Consider the following 17,767-nt stretch of genomic DNA (forward strand, 5'->3'; position numbering starts at 1 on the left):
TCGCCTAAGTTAAAAAACACTCCGAGTGGAGAGAAATCATCCCACTCGGGGGCTTAGCTGCGACCCCGTAATCGCCTAAGTTAAAAACACTCTGAGTGGAGAGCAATCCTCCCACTCGGGGGCTTAGCTGCGACCCCATAATTGCCTAAGTCAAAAACACTCTGAGTGGAGAGCAACCCTCCCACTCGGGGACTTCACCGCTACAATTTCAACGTGCATTCTGTCCCTATCCGCGGGGACGACGAGGTGTCGATTGAACACCTCTGAGCTACGCCACAAATACAATGTGTTATCCCTATCGACAGGGACGACGAGGTGTCAATTAAACACCTCTGAGCTCCGTCACAAGTACAATGTACCTTCATTCGGTGTAGGGTTGGAAGACCAAATCCACTCGGAGTCGAGGGTCAATCAAAAATAGTGTAAGAAGCAGAGCAAAAGCCACGATATTCAAAGAAATCCAAGTTCGAATAAGCCCTGCAAAAGTTCAGAACCGCAGCGGGAAAGAGTACTCGGGCATCAGGCCCGAAAGAGTTTAATGGTTACATGATCACTCAGCATTCCGAGGAAAATAAATGTGGGGCATAATGTTTTTCGGTCACTCGTCCGGAAAGGGGCTAGCTGGATCACAGAAACTGTTGAGGTAAATGCTGTCTGCAATACGAGTGGCAGCCTCGAGGAAGGTGTCCATGAAGGATTGGAAAGTGTGCTTCTTGGTGTTCACAACCTTGAGGGCCGCCAGCTTCTCTTCTCTAGCGTCTTTGCAGTGCACTCGGACCAATGATAGGGCAACATCAGCGCCACAGCGAGCAGATGATTTCTTCCATTCCTGCACTCGGCCACGAATCTGATTCAGTCGAGTCATCAACGACACGAGATCTTGTGAAAGCTCCGCCTGAGGCCAGATTTCAGCATCTACCCGAGTCATCGCTGCCTTCAGACGAGCCAGATAAGCAACAACATTGTCCATGCATGATTCCAACCGTAGCAAGCTCATCGCAACATCATCTTTAATAGGACAATTGATGGGGTCGAGACCCGTCTCAACCCGTCCAGTCTCGGCCTCAAAGTCCTGGCAAAATTCTGCACAATCGGGGAAAATGGTGAGTCAACAAAAAGATAAGACATTCCAATCGACGGCAACCAGTCAGTCGAACGATGATACCTTCAAGCTTCAGGACCAGTTTTGCAGCAAGTTGCCATAGATAAGACTCCAGCTCGCCCGTCTTGGCTTCGAGGCTTCCGACTTCATTGGTCAGGTTCTCCATGTCTTTCTTCAGCTGCTCAACCTCCCAGCTGGCATCAGAGATGGCAGTCTTCAACTTCGAGTTCTCCTCTTCCAACTTACTGACCGAAGCCAGCTTCTTGTCTGCAAGCGCTGTCTTGTCTCGCGCCTCCTTCTGAGCAGCAGCGAGGTCCAGATCCTTCTTCTCCAGAGCTTCCTTCATTTTCTCTAAAGAAACAACACTCTTCAGACGAGGTTGAAGCTGACGATTTTCACTACGCACATCTGTTCGTGTGAAGTCACTCGGTTCAAAGAGACTTAAAGGAAAAACACTAAAAGGCGTGAGCCACAAGGTGGACAAGTGTCGATTGGTTACCTCCCATGATGGCCGTTTCTTCTTGAGCAGTCTTGAGGTTCTTCTTCGCCAGTTCAAGGTCAAGATTGAGGCTGATCTGCTGCTTGTTCAACTTAGAAAGTTGAGCCCCAAGATCACAAGACTTCTGCAGTGAGAAAGAGAGAGAGATCAGTCGATAGAAAGACAATTAAAGTGAAAGTTACTCTAAGACTACTACCGAATCAAACATTCAACAGTAGTCTCGGGGACTACACCCAGTGGATGCACTTAGCGTGCCCCCACTGGTTCGGATCAACACTCAGCATGGTCTTCCCAACTTGAGTCAAAAAAAAGAGTAGATTCTTAGACCACAGTCGACTGCCAGCAGTCGACCGTGGTCTCGGGGACTACACCCAGTGGGTGCACTTAGCATGCCCCCACTGGATCGGATCAACACTCGACTCAGCAACACTTGAGTGGAGTGGAAGACATATTGCACTCTAAGGAAAGCACACCCCAGTGGGTGATCGGATGCGAAACACAGACCCATGATAGTAGATGCACATATGGGCAGCAAAGCAACAGCGGCAGTTTTTTATGATTTGAAAGTTCAGTCGGGAGTTAACTGACCTTGATGTTGGTCTGCAGAGTTGTGCTGGTGTTATAGGCCACCTGACTGGCCTCGTGCATCACCTTCACTTGTTCCATAACAAGATTCACTTGACGAAGAGCCTCCCTGGCGGCACTCAGCGAGTCGTCCGGAGTTTGGTATACATCAAAGAGTGATGGCGCCAAGGCGACCGAAGCACCCGCTGGGTCGGACGCATGGAGTTGCACTGGGGCAGCAGGAGTTTGAGCAGTCAACCCCGTGGGGTGATCAATCGTCAGCGGGTCGGCAAATGTGACGCTGGCCCGAGCCGGATCTCCAGACTGCTCGACCAACATCTCAATCACCGGTGTCGACTGAGGGGCTTGAACCTCAAGCACCCTCCCGCTTGAGCCCTTGCCTTTCCTCCTCCTCTCCCTCAAGGGCGCTTCTTCGTCTTCATCGTCAGGAAGCACGACAACATCTCGTGGTGCTGCAGCAAAAAGGAAAAAAAAACATCAGAAATTTAGCTGACCGACAACTCAATCGACAGAATAAGTTTTAATCAAGCAGACTTACCAGCTCGGGAGGTGGCCGCGTCATCGGTTTCCTCATCCCCTGGGGCCTTGTGTATGTCCATGTCAGTCGCAGCAGAGGTTGTGCTGGAAAGATGCATGATCCATTCGGTAACCAATAGAAATGCCAATCGGAAGAAAGGAACGCGGAGAGATAAAATTCTCACCTAGAGGTAACCGAAACGTCCATCTTGATCCTCGGCAGAGTCTTCCGAGCCTTCGGGGGCACAACCTTGGGCTGCTTAGCCACCTTCTCAGTTGGCTCAGGAGTCGACGTCCAAGTCCGCTTCTGCATCTTGGTACTAGAAGCCACGGCCTTGACCCGCTCGCCTGCTGGATCGTGATGCTGTTTGGATCGGCGCTCCAAGCATGACGGTGAGTTGACCTCCTCGTCGTCGTCAGCCTCATCGCTCTCCTCTTCATCGTCGTCGTCTGAAGACTGATACTCGCCACTCTCATCTACACTGTCCTCCCCTTCCTGGTCCTGCTCCTGAGTCTGCTCTCCGTTGGGCATGGAATACATCTCAGTATAAACCTACAAAACAAGAAGTCAAGTGAATTCCAATCGGTACCAGAGACAGATTTCAGATACACAAGAAATCAGTCGGAGACCGAAGTTCGAACCTTGTCGGGTGGATTGCTGTCACTAAAGGGAACGACCCTCCTAGCCCCCGTGGGGTTGTCCTTGTTGCCCATGATGCTCTTCAGCCATCCAGCCACCGTCTTGGCCGAGACTTCCTCCGGATGAACCCGAGCGGTGTCATTAGCACCGGAGTACATCCACATCGGATGGTCCCGAGCCTGAAGCGGTTGGATGCGTCGACTGAGAAACACCTCTAGTAGGTCCATCCTGGTTACGCCCTGATTGATCAGCTGGACCACCCTCTTGACCAGCATGTCTGTCTCCATCCTCTCCGCAGCAGTCACTTTCAGTGAGGAATGAGTTTGAACGCGATCGAAGGAGAAAGGGGGAAGTCCAGTCGACTAGTCTGGGGTGGAGACGTCCTGGCAGTAGAACCGGGTCATGGAAGGAAAAGAGATCCTCTTCCTCTTCTAGATCCCCAAACCACCACACATTTGGATAACATGCGTTTTCTCGTCACTCGAGTTGGCCTTTTTGACCGACTAGGAACGGATGGTGAATATGTGTTTGAAGAGGCCCCAGTGCGGTCGACAGCCAAGGAAGTTTTCGCACATGGACACAAACGCCGCGAGATAAATGATGGTGTTGGGAGAAAAATGGTGAAGTTGGGCTCTGAAGAAGTTCAGAAAACCCCGGAAAAAGGGGTGCGGAGGAAGCGAAAAACCACGGTCGACTTGAGTGGCGAGCAGGACACACTCACCCGGTCGCGGCTGCGGCTCCGTCTCCCCCACCGACAACCTCGCGGCGCCGTTGGCGATCAACCCGAGCTCGGCCAGCTCGTCCAGGTCTTCTTGCCAGAGCGAGGATCGGATCCAGTCGCCCTGGATCCATCCCGTCGGCAGCGCCGACCGCGACGACGACCCGCGCTGGGTCTTCTTACCCTTCGCCGCCCATGTCGCCTTCTTCGCGTGTTCCAGCGCTGCCGTCTTGTCCTTCACCATTGTGGCGGAGCAGCAGTGTCGAGAGCGGAGGAGCTGCGCGCGGTGGAGGAGAGGAGGAGAAAGGGGGAGATTGGGAACGCACGGTGCAACGCCTCAGCCTCGCCGCCTTTTAAAGGCCCACTTCCGAGTGGCTGACGCACGGGCCCGGGAGATCCTGTCAAATCCCCGCAGCAGTCGCGCACCAAATACGTGGCGAAAAAGGTGGTGCGGGGATCGAGGCATTCCTACTTATCCGTCCCGATTACCGCGGCACACTCCGTCCCGCGCGCTTCCTTGTAATTTCGAATCTCGCTGAATCCGGGATACACAATAACCGATCGCGCCGGAGATCTTGCAACAGAAGACTACAATCGACAGATGATGTTATTAATCCACTCGACAACTTCTGAGTCGGTCGAGGCAACTACTGAATCGATCGAGGCGACTGAAACGAAGCTGAAGTTCCAACGTGAACCTTCCATTCAACGCAGGTACTCATGAAGCACAAAGGTTGAAGCGAAGTCCACTGCAACCTTCTTTTCCACTCGGTCCTCAATCCATTCGAGGGCTAGTGATGAGGATATAGACCTAGGGTAGGGTCATAGGCCTTACCTACGTACCCTATCCAAGGTCACTACCCTAGAAGCAAAGAAGCTTAGAAGATAACAGGGAGTACCCAAAGAAGACGTCAAGTGCAATCCACTCGACCAATCATATCACTCGGGTACCCCAACTTTCCGAAGATCACTCGACCATACAAGAAACCACTCGACCTATGAAGACCAGGAGTCATACGGAACTACAACGGTCGGACATTCACTCTGTAGTCTTTATAGACATTAATGGTACTTAAAGCTGGCGTTATCAGTAACGCCCCTCCTTTATGAACATTGAACTCTCTGTAACGGAGGGGAGCTGGGGTCCTGGCGCACTCTATATAAGCCACCCCCCTCCTCTGGCACAAGGGTTCGTACCCCTGTAACACACACGCATATACTGAAATCCAGCCGACCGCCTCCAGGCACCAAGACGTAGGGCTTTTACCTCCTCCGAGAGGGGCCTGAACTCGTAAACACTTGCGTACAACCTCACCGTAGCTAGGATCTTGCCTCCTCCTACGTACCCCCTATTCTTACTGTCAGTCTCAGTACCACGATAGTTACCGCATTGCCTTCTTGGGTTATAAAAAGGGGAGAAACCGCAGCCGCTTGCCCCTTCCGCCGCTTTTTATTCTTTCTCACTTGATGCCCTGGTCCTCACCCGTAGTCCAGCAAAAAAACTCTAGCCTTAGAGCATCTTCTTCTCCTACATCCATGGCGCCACGCAAGGCCCCGACGGCTGCAGAGAAGGGGAAAGGCAATAAGAACGTGGCATCAGCGGAGCCTCCCCGGGCTCTTCATCCGTATTTGTTTGCCGACAACAAGGATCTAGACCAGAACGAGGACCGATTTTCGTTGCGTTCCTCGCCGCCGGGATGGTGCCGCCTTTTTCCGGCTTCTTGCTCTCCATCCTGGAACATTACCAAGTCCAAGTACTTCAACTCCATCTACAAAACAATTGAGGAGCAATACATTAGAGATGAGGTGCAGTATGCTGCAAAAAGAGAAGGTGAATTCTAGTTTTTATCCTTACTTTGACATTCCACGCAGATGACACAATTTTATAGCTATTCATCCGGATTACTCCATTTAGTGAATCTTTTACCAGCTTCTACCCCATTTACCAAATTGTACTCAACAAAAAAAGAGATGAAATGTGGTACAAAATATGATATGCATTGAACATGCAAAATGTACAAAACCATTTAGTTGAATCTTAACTACTGGATGTGCACTTAATTAGCAGGACGGTACAAGAAACATTAGTTTTTCTTGCGAATTATCTCAACGAGTATTGAAAACTAGGTCATTTTACTTATGTATCAAAGGAAGCATAACACATCACACTCACATGACTTGTTCTTCTTGCAGGAACCCCACACATGTGCCATCTTATATTGAGGAGCAACACATTTGTTGCAGTTTTTGTCCCACAATAATGAGTAGGGAAGAGAACAACAAGTTTATTCTTGGGTCTGGGAAATGACACAAGATTTGTCAAATGACTTCGCATGACAAAGGGTTCCTTGAGGCATTGTTTGTACCATTTTTTCTCATAATTTAACATTTCACATTTCACATAGGTTAGATTCTGTTGTAGAAATACAAGAAACTCCCCCTTCTTTTTTATGGAAACAAGGATTTGCTAATTCTTTGTGAAACTAGAAGATCATTTTGAGATTTTAGAGCATGTTTGAGGTTTTAATGTGTCTGTTATCACTTTGGGCGGCTTTTGCTAAAAGATGAGGGGGCAACTAAGATGTTGAAGAAGCAATGAATATATAGCGTAGATTGCACACAACTAAAATTTTGTAACACGATCTTTCCTTCTGATAAGCGGGACAATCACCGTTACAAAAAGTAAGTGGCAGTGGCTCAGTAGAAATAATGTCTCCCACGTCATATCCCCATCCCCGGTGGTGCGAATAGCGTCGTCCAATGATATCTGGAGGTGTGTCTCCATCGGATTTCGCGGGATTCAGTTGGTGCTGGTTTTCGGTGGATCTATTTGGATCTAGTTCGTCTTCCTTCGTGTGGTTACAAATTTAATCTTTTCGATGTACAACTCTCTTCATCGGCGATGGTTCCTGCTCTGGTGCACTAGTTCTTTAGGGTCTTAGCACGACCACTTCTCGACTGTCTACTACATTCTCTGGCTCCAGTGAGAAAGGGGTAATGACGGTGGTGCGCCTTCGGCTTGCGCCAGTGTTGATAGTCGTCGCTTAATGGTTCCTAGACATGGTTGTATTTTTTATTATCTTTAGTGTTCTCTATACTGCCATGATTGATGAATATATTGAAAATTTGTCTTGCGAAAAAAAAAGTTAGTGGCACGAATAACAAACCGAGGCTTTTTCACCCCTCATTCTGTAGTTCAGGCTCTTCGGCATTTCTTTTATCGTCCTACGTGGAGTACCATCTTGTGGTTCTTTGACACACACACACACAAAACTGTTCACAGGATAGGCAAATTTGAGTTTTGAATCATCTAAAAACGGTCAGTTTACTCTGTTCTACTATAGTCATTGATGCTGGTTTTCCCACTCCCAAGTCCCAACTAGTAGTGCAAGTCAGAGAACTACCCTGAAGAACATCTAAAATGCCGTTTGAACAACATGCTCGAGCAGAGCAGCTTGTAAGAATTATACTGGAACTGAATTTGTAGCCCGGCTGAAAAGGGAAATACACATCCACGAGAGGAGAATATAAAGTAACAAATGAAAGAATTTTATATTCATAATAATCTCGTAACAAGATTACATCGCAATGTCGTGTGTAATCTTTCCTCCGTCTATAACGAAGAAATCTCAGAAACAATGAAACTGTATACACAACAGCGAGCAGAGTCGTCGATCCATCTAGAACACGATGGCGGCGGCGACCGCTCCGGCGACTGCGACGAAGCTGGCGGCCGATGAGTAAACGGCGGAGCTCGCGGGGGTGCCGGTGGGGGCGCCGATGGGTGCGCCGGTGGGTGTGGCAGAGACCGCGGACGGCGTCATCGAGGAGGGAGCGTCGGTGGTCGGGGCAGGGGGAGATGCCATCGGGGACGGCGACGCGGCGGTTGGAGGTGTTGCGACCGGCGCGGGGGCGGTGGCCGGGGACCTCGCCGGAGGGGCCGGCAGCGGGGCCATCCTGGGCGCCGGCATGGGGCCCTGCGCGGCGGCGGCGACGGCGAGGAGGGCGAGGATGGCGGCGACGACGGCGAAGCGAGCCATCCGGTTCTTGTCGACGGTGAAAGCCTTGCCTGGGACTTGGAGAGGAGAGGGGGCGACGGCAAGCGAATGCTTTGGATCTGCGCGTAGTAGTAGTGCTTGAGGCTTGTGAGCTGCGAGTTGTGAATTGGGAAGGAGGGAGGTGGCGCGGTTTTATAGCGGGAAGGGGATTTTTCTAAATGTCGGTTGAGGTGGGCAACAGCTGTAACGTTCGGGTCTCAGGCTGCCGCGGGCCCGTGTAGCACTGTCGCCAACGGCATCGACGCGTGAGAGAGACCAGTCTGTCAGCGACACAGGTGGGATGTGTTCGCGGGCGGCGCCGTGCGAGTTTGATTCCTTCTCGCACCGGCACCGCGTCCTGGGATTACGGGTGGTAATCACTAATCACGAGGTCGTCTAACGACTAGTTTCGCGGAACGTGGTGGATCCTGAACGCGTCAACATTTCATCAACTACTTTTATCTACGACCCTAAAAAAAACTACTTTTTTCTACGGAGACTTCGCGTTAGCTGCAGCATGACGTGTGTTTTATAGTGGATGATGCTAGGAGTGTTTTTGTTGAATGAAAGCTCTCGGATTGGGTTGCAAAAAAAAAAGTCACAAACGGTGTAGAATTTTGACTTGATAAGAGTAAGCCAACTAAGCAACCTAAAAACAAACAATGTCAAGCAAATCAAGGGGTAAGCACGCAATGCACGACTCGTTAGCGCTAGACCTAAATAGGTTAACCATTTATGTTAACCGATTAGAGTTGGTGTAGTGGTTCCAAGATGGGAAAACGGCATTTATTTATTTTATTTTTACGGAAAATTTTTATCTATTTATCAACAGTCAAGATCAAGATGGGAAAACGTCATTGACTATCAAATTCTATATCTAAACAAATCACTCAAGTGGGTATGGACCAAACACTAGTCTTTCTTCTCAATCCATACCTCATTTCTGGCACAGGGTTCCTTTGGGGATGATTATGTGTGGACTGTTGGCTTTGCTTGTACCCTTTGCTTTTGTTTCGATTCCGTTTCCCTTTTTCATACCTAATATTTGAACCTTGCAGCGGATCAATCTTTGTGAATTTCATATAAGTGGAACCGACAACACTACTATCACAGAAGACCCACGGAAAAAGAAACCGCCTCCGGGTCGCCTTCCAGGCGACTCCGAGGCTTCCACGTCACCAACCTCTCGAGCGCCACCTCGCCAGATCACCTCGCCGCCGCCGTCGCTCGCCACACCGGTTGGCCGATGACGGCGGCCGGCCGCCCCTCCTCACGCTCCCAAATCCCCATCCCTCCTCCTCCTCCTTCCATGCGCAGATCGACGCACAGATGCCAATCTGGCAGGTCGCGGTGATGTTTTTTTGGCCCTAGGTTTTCTACCGCCGCTGCCATGTGCATCCTCTACCGCGGCGCTGGAATGGTTTGGAAGGCGAGTTCCCGGCGTGGCCACCTCCCACAGCAGTTTCTTGGCGCCAATCAGACGACATCAAGATCTCCCGCGGACTGCTACGACTGGGCACACACACGACAACTTGCCCAGGAGGCGTGCGTGTGTGCTTGGTTCAACAAGCGTTATATCAACGCTTGTGGTGGGCAGAGCTATGGGCTCATTGCATGCTCTGCCGTTGTCGCAGGTGTCCTACCACCGCCATTGGCAACATGGAGATCCATTTCCTATGGCTAGTGGCGACAACTATCCACCTTGGGTCCGCCTGGCACCTTCATTGTCGCGTTAACCAAGGTGTTGATAGGGGAATCAAGGCGTGTTTGAAGAAGAACGAATAGGCTTTGGAGGTTCCATCTTGCATGCTCGTATCGAGTCGAGAGCCGGAGAAGATTCCAGAGAGCATGCATAGTAGATCGGAAGAAGTATGTGCGTCGAATAATTGGCGTTTTGCAGCAGTATTCTCGGCGAGTGGGGCGGCGACACAAGCAGACTTCATTCTTGACGATGCTCTTTGAGTTCGACGTCTCAGTTTCCGGAGTGAAAACCTTAGGTCTGGCCTTCAGTGCTTGTACCTTGTAGTGGCGGCTCCCCAGTCGTTTTTCTTGTTGAAGACATTGTCTGAGATGAAACCTTCTCCGGTGCGAAAATTCAGGATCTGACCGTGCTGGTTAGGCCGGCCGCCGACGATGTTTGTGCACTGTTAGCTTCTTGTAGGCGTCGTTTTGGAGAACCTTCTTCAAATCTACCTGTCATTACTACTCTTCGTGTTCTTGCTGTTGCGAATCTCTATTTGCTTCGGCGGGTTCTTTGTTTTCTTTTTTCTTCTTCTTTTGTTTTCTTTTGGATGTGTGCATCCTTGCTTTTTGGACTTAATTTAAACATTATGTTGTTGCAGAGGCTGGGTGTATTTGGTATCGCCTTGATATTAATATATTTCCTTTATCAAAAAAATATAAGTGGAATCGGGAGGGGTCTTGTGATCTTCGTGACGTTCTAAAAATATACGTCACATTTAGTCGTTTCAGACCATCATATCAAGCTCAATTCACATAACTCACTCTTTCTTCTCTCCAAGTTTCTCTCCTGCGTGCAACGAAGCCTCATTGCGTTAACTTTCTTTATGTGGCCCTTCATTATAATAAGAGAAATTTTGGTGATCTTGAAGACTCCACTTCCATGGTTCCACCTGAATACATGTACCATCTATTATTATCAAGGGCACTTTAGCGAGGTGTCATATATGTATGTAGCCTGTATTTTCTCACTTCTGTGTGAGTGAGTGGCGATCGACATATTACGCAACGGTTTCAGAACTGTCTCTATGGGCAATGAGCAAAATTAGCGAGGAAGCTTCCCCATCCAGATAATTACGACAGTCCCCGAGAAGGTAATCAATCTGGACAATGAGAACCAACCACGACAAGTCAATATGGTAGTTTTTTTAAAAAACAAAAAAAGAAGGTCAATATGGTAGAGTAGTTGGCGAGGCAATTGACCTGAATGACAAGCATGAACACATGGAACAATGGATATTGTTGGGGTTGTCATCTTCTAGTCGCGTGTGCCAGGCTAATGGGTTGCTGGCATCGAACGACATTTGCCACTAGTTCCTTTTTCCACAAAATGGCATGAACACTATCTTTAAGTAAGAGAATGCGAGTAAATTAACATGGTATGCCCTTTTCAGTAAGGAGCAAAGTTCTGAAAACCCCTTTTTTTCGACGGGTAATCAAAGGACCAATCCTTGCGTTACCATTGCATTGAATGACCAATCCTAAGTTTGCAATGCAAAAGACATGTTTTGGCCTTCCACGGACATCAACTTCATACTGCATACCTGCACCAGACCGGGATGAAAAACCCAAAATCTAGCATGAGTGGTTGGATCTGGAGACGACGACACTTGTGCATGTTATCAACGATTCCGGTTGAAGTTTTGTTGTCCGTTGTTGCTAATGATGGTAGTCAATGTGGATATTTTGTTGCCTGGAGTTGCCAACGACGATGGTTGAAGATTTTGCTACTGAATGATGTTAATTGCTTTGATACGATTTCAAGAGTCATGTGACCTCTTTAGGGCCTGTTCGGATGCACTCCGCTCCGCAACTCCGCGCCCGGAGCGGGCGGAGTGGCGCCGAACGCTATCGCTCCTCGGAGTAGAAAGAGTGGAGCGGAGCTGCATGTAATTCAATTCGGCGGAGTGGCTAATAGCGAGCTCCGCGGGCGACTCCCTTCGCCAGATCGATCGAAATTTCTTTCTCTCTCGCAGCTACTCTCCGACCATTGAACCCAAGCGCCACGCCGCCGCCACCCACTAGCGTTGTTCCCTGGCGGGCTTGCCGTCCGCGCCGCGACGTGCTCCCTGATGGCCGCGTCCGTGTACGCCGCCACCGCGCGCTCCAGGGCCGCTGCCTCCGCCCGTGCCCGTCGTGCACCAGCAGGTCTGAAGAGCGCGCAGACTCTATGCTGACGACGTGGATGCGGTTCCCGAAGTACTCCCTCGGCAGCGCCGGCCGGAGCCACCTTCGGTTGTTGACGGCCACGCGGAACACGGACACGTGGTCAGGGACCAGCTGCTGAGCGCGGGTGACGCACCGCCACATCAGCGAGCCCAACGTCTGGAACCGCGTCAGGGCGGCCGCACCCGCCGCGTTCCCGGCCTCCAGGAGCTCCTGCCTAGCTTGTTCCTTGAGTGCCGCCAGCAACTCCGCCGAGAAGTACAGCACACGCCCGCGCAGCGGTGTCCGCGCCGGCCTCTGGATGAGCTCCAATGGGTCCGCGCACGGCAGTACGACCAGCGCCGGGAGGGACGACGTCGGCGACCTCGACGCGGCCGGCGACGGAGTGGAGGAGCTCGACGGCCCACCCACTAGCGCCGTTCCCTGGAGTGGAGTCAGTTGCCAAACATCTTATAAACTCTCGATTTGTTGGAAGGAGCCATCAGTCCAGGAGCTGGGAGTGGAGTGGAAGATTTGAAGGAGTGGAGTGCATCCGAACAGGCTCTTAGTATATACTTTCAGTAGTGATTTAAACACACTTATATTTTTTTGCGGAGTGAGTAGTTTTTTTTTTTTGCACTGTCTAATGTATCTCTTCTAATCTGGAGCCGGATGTACTTGGTGCATTTTGATTTTAGTATACTGATGTAACAAAAGAGTATTTTATAAAGAAATCAATTATTTAAATTTAGAACACTGATTGGAGAGCTAACGTAAGAGAATGAGCCAAATTATTGTCTGGTAAGGTAACGAATAAACGAATTTGTATTCATAATAATCTCATGCATCCGTAACAACATTACATCGCATGGTGGTATGTATCAACCTCTCCTCAGTCCGTCCAACAAAGAATCATGGAAAGAATCTCGCAGTATAAACAACGCGAAAACAGAGTCCCGAGAGCAGAGTCTCGCTCCGTCTAGAACACGATGGCAGCGGCGACCGCGCCGGCGACGGCGACGAAGCTGACGGAGGAGGTGTATACGGCGGAGCTGGCGGGGGTGCCGCTGGGTGCGCCGGCAGGTGCGCCCACGGGTGTGCCGGAGACCGCGGAGGGGGTCATCGCGGAGGGAGCGCCGGTCGGGGCGTCGGTGGGCGGGGCCGGGGGAGAGGCCATCGGGGACGGCGACGCGGCGGTGGGCGGCGTGGCGACCGGCGCAGGGGCGGTGGCCGGGGACCTCGCCGGCGGTGCGGGGAGAGGCGCCATCCTGGGCGCCGCTCCGGGGGCCTGCGCGGCGGCGGTGACGGCCAGGAGGGCAACGATGGCGGCGACGACGGCGAAGCGGGCCATCAGGTTAGCGCAGGCGGTGATCGGTGGGAGACCTTGCTAAGAGAAGATCCGCAGAGCAGGAGGTGATGGCAATTGGCAAGGAAGTGTTGATGGTAGAAAGCCGGTGAGGAAGCTGCGAGTTTGTGTGTGCTGGTGGCGAGGGGATTTTTTTATTTATTTATTTATTTTTTGCGAGGTGGTGGCGAGGGGATTGGCAGGTACTTATAGCAGGAGGGACGCGTATTCTTCCCGTTAACTACGGCTGTGTCAGCCTGTAACGTTCGAGTCTCGCGAGATCCCGCGCGGCATCGGCGCGGTCGCTGTCGATGGGCTGTGAGCAACAACGCGTGAGACCAGACTGTCGCCGTGCTGCCATTTTCATGCCCGCCACCCCTCTTCGCGGAGGGGCGCCGCGCCAGCCAAGTTGACCCTTGGCACCGTGTCGCGGCGAGACAGGGTCCAACGACTAGTTCGACCCATCTCCCTCTTGGAGAACCGTACTCCTTCGCTCTGCGATAACTCAACGTGCACCTAAAATAAACAGCAATAATAAATCTCGAACGTTCGGATTTTAAGCATGGCAAATACGAACTTTTTATAGCAACTTTAGTTCATGTGAGGTTGGCAAACTTTGCAATTTTCTGACAAAAAAACGAACTGGTACAAAGTTGTCATGTCTTAATAACTAAAGTTGCCACCTCGTGTCAACTAAAATTACAATGTAAAAACATTCGGAATGAAATGCTTAAAATCCGAACATTCGGATTTTATCGGGGTCCAAAATAAATGTTTGCGATCTCCAACACCAGGTATTTGATGGTTCATAGGGTAGTGGTGTACCTAGCTTTTTGTGAGCTTTCCAATTTCTTTGGGCCGAGCTTGTTTTGGTTGTAATTCAATACAGGTATATTTAACTTCCGGGTGTAACTTACCGGTCAATAGCTATTTCCAGTCGGAAACCAAAACGACCGGCAGAGACATGTATATATTTTACAATGTATCTAGAAGAAAAACGATAATCCAAACAAGGCTTGGGTGAATGGTGGTGGTGTTGCAAGTTTATTATTACCAACTGGTTATTAATGCATCTGTTGGGAAAACAAGTAATGGGAACAAAAATGATTTGATTTATATTGTTTGATTTCGTTCAGGTGTGAAAGAAGCCGTCGACTAGTATTAAAACTCATGGGTTTATTTGAAAAAAAAGAACCCATGGGTTCGCACACCCACGCTAAGGATATATTCGCCCAGCGGGGCTACCACCGATGCACCTACAACCATCGACACGCCAGCCTGTGTGTACGTCACCGTCATGAAGTTGGTCAACCGTCCCCTCGTTGCTGACGCGCTTCAGCCTGCGCGACACTTGACAATCACCGTCGACGTAGGCGGCGTTTGAGGCACATGAACAGTCCTCCTCCCTCCCGTGGTCGCCGCCTCTTATCCACCCGTCGCCAGTTTTTTTTCTTGGCCGAAGCAGTATGTTTTCCATAAGTTGAGGATAGAGGCGATTCAAAGGAATACAAGAGCCGCGTGGGGGGGGGGGGTGTCTGATTTTTCGTGAAGGTTCTGCCGTTGCTCAATGCCGGTTGGTATTGAAATTAGATTTCATGTTTCAATTCAAAGGTCATCCAAAAGGCTGTATTTAAAAGTCCCAATACCAACCTCCAAACGGGGGTTTAGAGCAACTCTAACTGATACTATAAAATCATGTACCCTAATAGGGGTGTAGGGTATACCCTAAAGCTTTTGTACAGTACAAAGCGGGTTCGGGTAGAACAGATACTATAAAAACCGTTCCAGGTCAGATGTGGAGCCCACGTAGCCATTGATTGAATTTACAATAGGGTCCTGAAAAATAGCACAAAGCATCCTCAAAGCAGAAAATAGATTACAATTGGACCCCGGAGAGGAGAGCCGAAGGACCTAGCCGCTCGGCCGCAGTCGGCGGTACCCCGGCATGCCGTTGTTGACGCCACCCACCGGCTGGATAGGTCGGACATGGAGCTTGAGAGGCGCCGGTGGAATACGTGTGTCGTTGCCAATGCATGAGGCCGACTACCGACCACATAGGCGTGACATCGCCCTTCGCGAGAGAAGAAGTCGATGCCAGGCCTTCAGGGGCGAAGCAGAGGCGGAGAAAGGTGGAGGTCGTCCAGCAGCAGCTTCACCCACAGCCGAGGTGGCTCATGTCATTGTCGTTCCACGCCAGATTTAACTGATTGGACCAGCGTGACCTCAGGATGGACGACGGTCGCCTCCAACGGCTCGATGGCGACGCACGAGCGGCGGGGGTGGTGGGACGGGCAACAAGGTTGGTGTCGGCGGAGGCGCGGGAGACGGAAGGGTGCGGCTGAAACTTCAGTCCCGCCAAATCCCGTACAAAAAGAGGTTGCCAATACTCTGGATGTGAGGTGCGGGGCTCCCTTTTTCGGTTTAATGCAAATCAAAATTGAGTACAACCGAATTTCGTATCCGATGGGGTCCTTCGTTACCTCCAAAACGTCTAAAACGCTAAAACAATAGGAAGGAAGGAGTACTTTGTTACTCCAAAATGCCACTCCCTCCGTCCATAATGTTTTTTTAACTAGTGTAATATCCAAAAACGGTAGTTATATTGACTGCTCTTAAGTTTTACAGGAAAAAAATTACGAGTTATGTTAGCCAACACCATTTGGAAATTCTTTGATTGGGACCCGCATGCCCATTTTGATGTAGTTTTGCCTGCTAATTGTTCTTTTTTCTGAGCTAACCAGTTTCATAATGATAAATCAACACTCACGATTAAAAAACAAAGGAAATGTTCTGTCTTTTGCATCCAGCGTTGTTGATCCAAACAAGTTTCACTCCAAGAAATCTAGATAATATTTCGCTACAAAAATACACTATGATTATGCGTGGTTGTGCAAAGTGCCAAAGTAAAATCCAACTTACATCCGACCGCCTATTTCTCTCAGCGAACCTCAAAAGGGAAGAAACGCGGAGAAAGTAAAGTTACTATGCAGCATCTCACGCTACCACGTGAGCACGCCTGCATTTTACAAACACGGAAATCAAAAATTCATCTCGTGAAGAACACGCTACACACGTCGCATTTGACGACACTGACTGAAAAGTTTCTCGACTTGGAAAGCAGAGAAGACACCCATGGAAGGAGATAATGTAACAAATGAAAGAATTCCATTAATAACGATCTCGAGCATACAGTATGTAGCAAGATAACATGGCAACCTCATGTCATGTCACTCTCTCCGCAGCCTCTAAAAATGAATCTCGTTGTATAAACAACAGTACTAATGAAAACAGAGTGGCACTCCCGCGGCGGTCGAGCGAGGACCGCTGCATCTAGAACATGACGGCGGCGGCGACGGCACCGGCGACGGCGACGAAGCTGACGGAGGAGGCGTAGACGGCGGAGCTGGCGGGGGTGGTGCCGCTGGGCGCGCCGGCAGGGGCGCCCGCGGGTGCTCCGGCGACCGCGGAAGGCGTCATCGCGGAAGGAGCGCCGGTGGGGGCGTCGGTGGGCGGGGCCGGGGGAGAGGCCATCGGGGACGGCGCCGATGCGGTCGGAGGCGTGGCGACCGGGGGTGACCTCGTCGGGGGCGCCGGCAGCGGGGCCATCTTGGGCGCCGGCATGGGGCCCTGCGCGGCGGCGGTGATGGCGAGGAGGGCGACGATTGCGGCGACCACTGCGAAGCGAGCCATTTGGTTGGTGCTGGTGGTGGTGGTGGACGGAAGGAAAGCTGGCTGAGCTTAGCAGGAGAGTGGAGGGCTGCAACGACGGGCGGAGTGCTCTGGCCGGCTCTGTATGGAAGCTGTGGGAGGGAGAGGTGTGGTGCGCTGCGAGTTGTGAGTTGGAGCCAGGGGGAGGCCGCCATTTATAGCGGATGAAGCAAGGGTTTAGCCGATGGCGCGTCATTAGCGGGGCCGCTGTCACGCGGCGTCGTGCGAGACACTCTGCGACGAGACCAGGCTGCCTGTGAGCGCAGGGTTACCGTTAGCGGCGCCGGCCATGTCGACCCGACCCTTGGGGCAGCGGCAACGGCTAGCTCGGGGGCCACCTGGTGCGTTGGATCGCCAACGGACGCGGCGGATGCGTCCGGGCCTTCCCGTTGGGATGGACGTGACGTGACCCTTTGGGCGGTGGGCCGGCCGGACGGGCGCCGACTAGCCGTTGTGGTAGGTTCCGTCGTTCAACGGCCGGGAGGAGGTGGTGTCCTGACAGATGGCACGACAGAACTATGAAAAGAAACTATACGTGGTCCCCAGTCTCGGGCGGCGCGATGACCGAGTAAATAAATAAAGAGAAAAATCTAAAATAGTTCATCAGTGCATGGTCCTGGTCTGCCTCATCGCAGGGCGACTCGCCAGCAGCGGCATGGCTCGCGCCGGCGTCGTTCGACCAGGCGCGAATCCGGCGACGCCCCAAAGCAGAGGTGGATGTGCGCCAGTCTC

The 17,767-nt window shown here is 51.2% G+C and overlaps 3 protein-coding genes across 3 annotated transcripts; all 3 read right to left on the bottom strand.

Moving 5' to 3' along the window:
• Positions 1-7,588: 7,588 nt before the first annotated feature.
• On the bottom strand, positions 7,589-8,215 carry LOC119294001 (arabinogalactan protein 1-like). The gene has a single exon (XM_037572294.1). The coding sequence runs from the start codon at positions 8,098-8,100 to the stop codon at positions 7,741-7,743; it is 360 nt and encodes a 119-aa protein (XP_037428191.1). The 5' UTR covers positions 8,101-8,215; the 3' UTR covers positions 7,589-7,740.
• Positions 8,216-12,781: 4,566 nt separating this feature from the next.
• On the bottom strand, positions 12,782-13,513 carry LOC119294002 (classical arabinogalactan protein 5-like). Its single transcript, XM_037572295.1, has one exon. It carries the CDS (start codon positions 13,331-13,333, stop codon positions 12,962-12,964), a length of 372 nt encoding a protein of 123 aa, XP_037428192.1. The 5' UTR covers positions 13,334-13,513; the 3' UTR covers positions 12,782-12,961.
• A 2,957-nt stretch (positions 13,514-16,470) lies between these two features.
• On the bottom strand, positions 16,471-17,182 carry LOC119291716 (arabinogalactan protein 1-like). The gene has a single exon (XM_037570522.1). It carries the CDS (start codon positions 17,015-17,017, stop codon positions 16,658-16,660), a length of 360 nt encoding a protein of 119 aa, XP_037426419.1. The 5' UTR covers positions 17,018-17,182; the 3' UTR covers positions 16,471-16,657.
• Between the last annotated feature and the right edge of the window lie 585 nt (positions 17,183-17,767).

The sequence above is a fragment of the Triticum dicoccoides genome, chromosome 4B, assembly GCF_002162155.2.
Source record: "Triticum dicoccoides isolate Atlit2015 ecotype Zavitan chromosome 4B, WEW_v2.0, whole genome shotgun sequence".
Classification (NCBI taxonomy): domain Eukaryota; kingdom Viridiplantae; phylum Streptophyta; class Magnoliopsida; order Poales; family Poaceae; genus Triticum; species Triticum dicoccoides.

Coding starts and splice junctions, on each gene's coding strand:
- LOC119291716 (XM_037570522.1), bottom strand. CDS start 17,017: ATGGCTCGCTTCGCAGTGGTCGCCGCAATCGTCGCCCTCCTCGCCATC.
- LOC119294001 (XM_037572294.1), bottom strand. CDS start 8,100: ATGGCTCGCTTCGCCGTCGTCGCCGCCATCCTCGCCCTCCTCGCCGTC.
- LOC119294002 (XM_037572295.1), bottom strand. CDS start 13,333: ATGGCCCGCTTCGCCGTCGTCGCCGCCATCGTTGCCCTCCTGGCCGTC.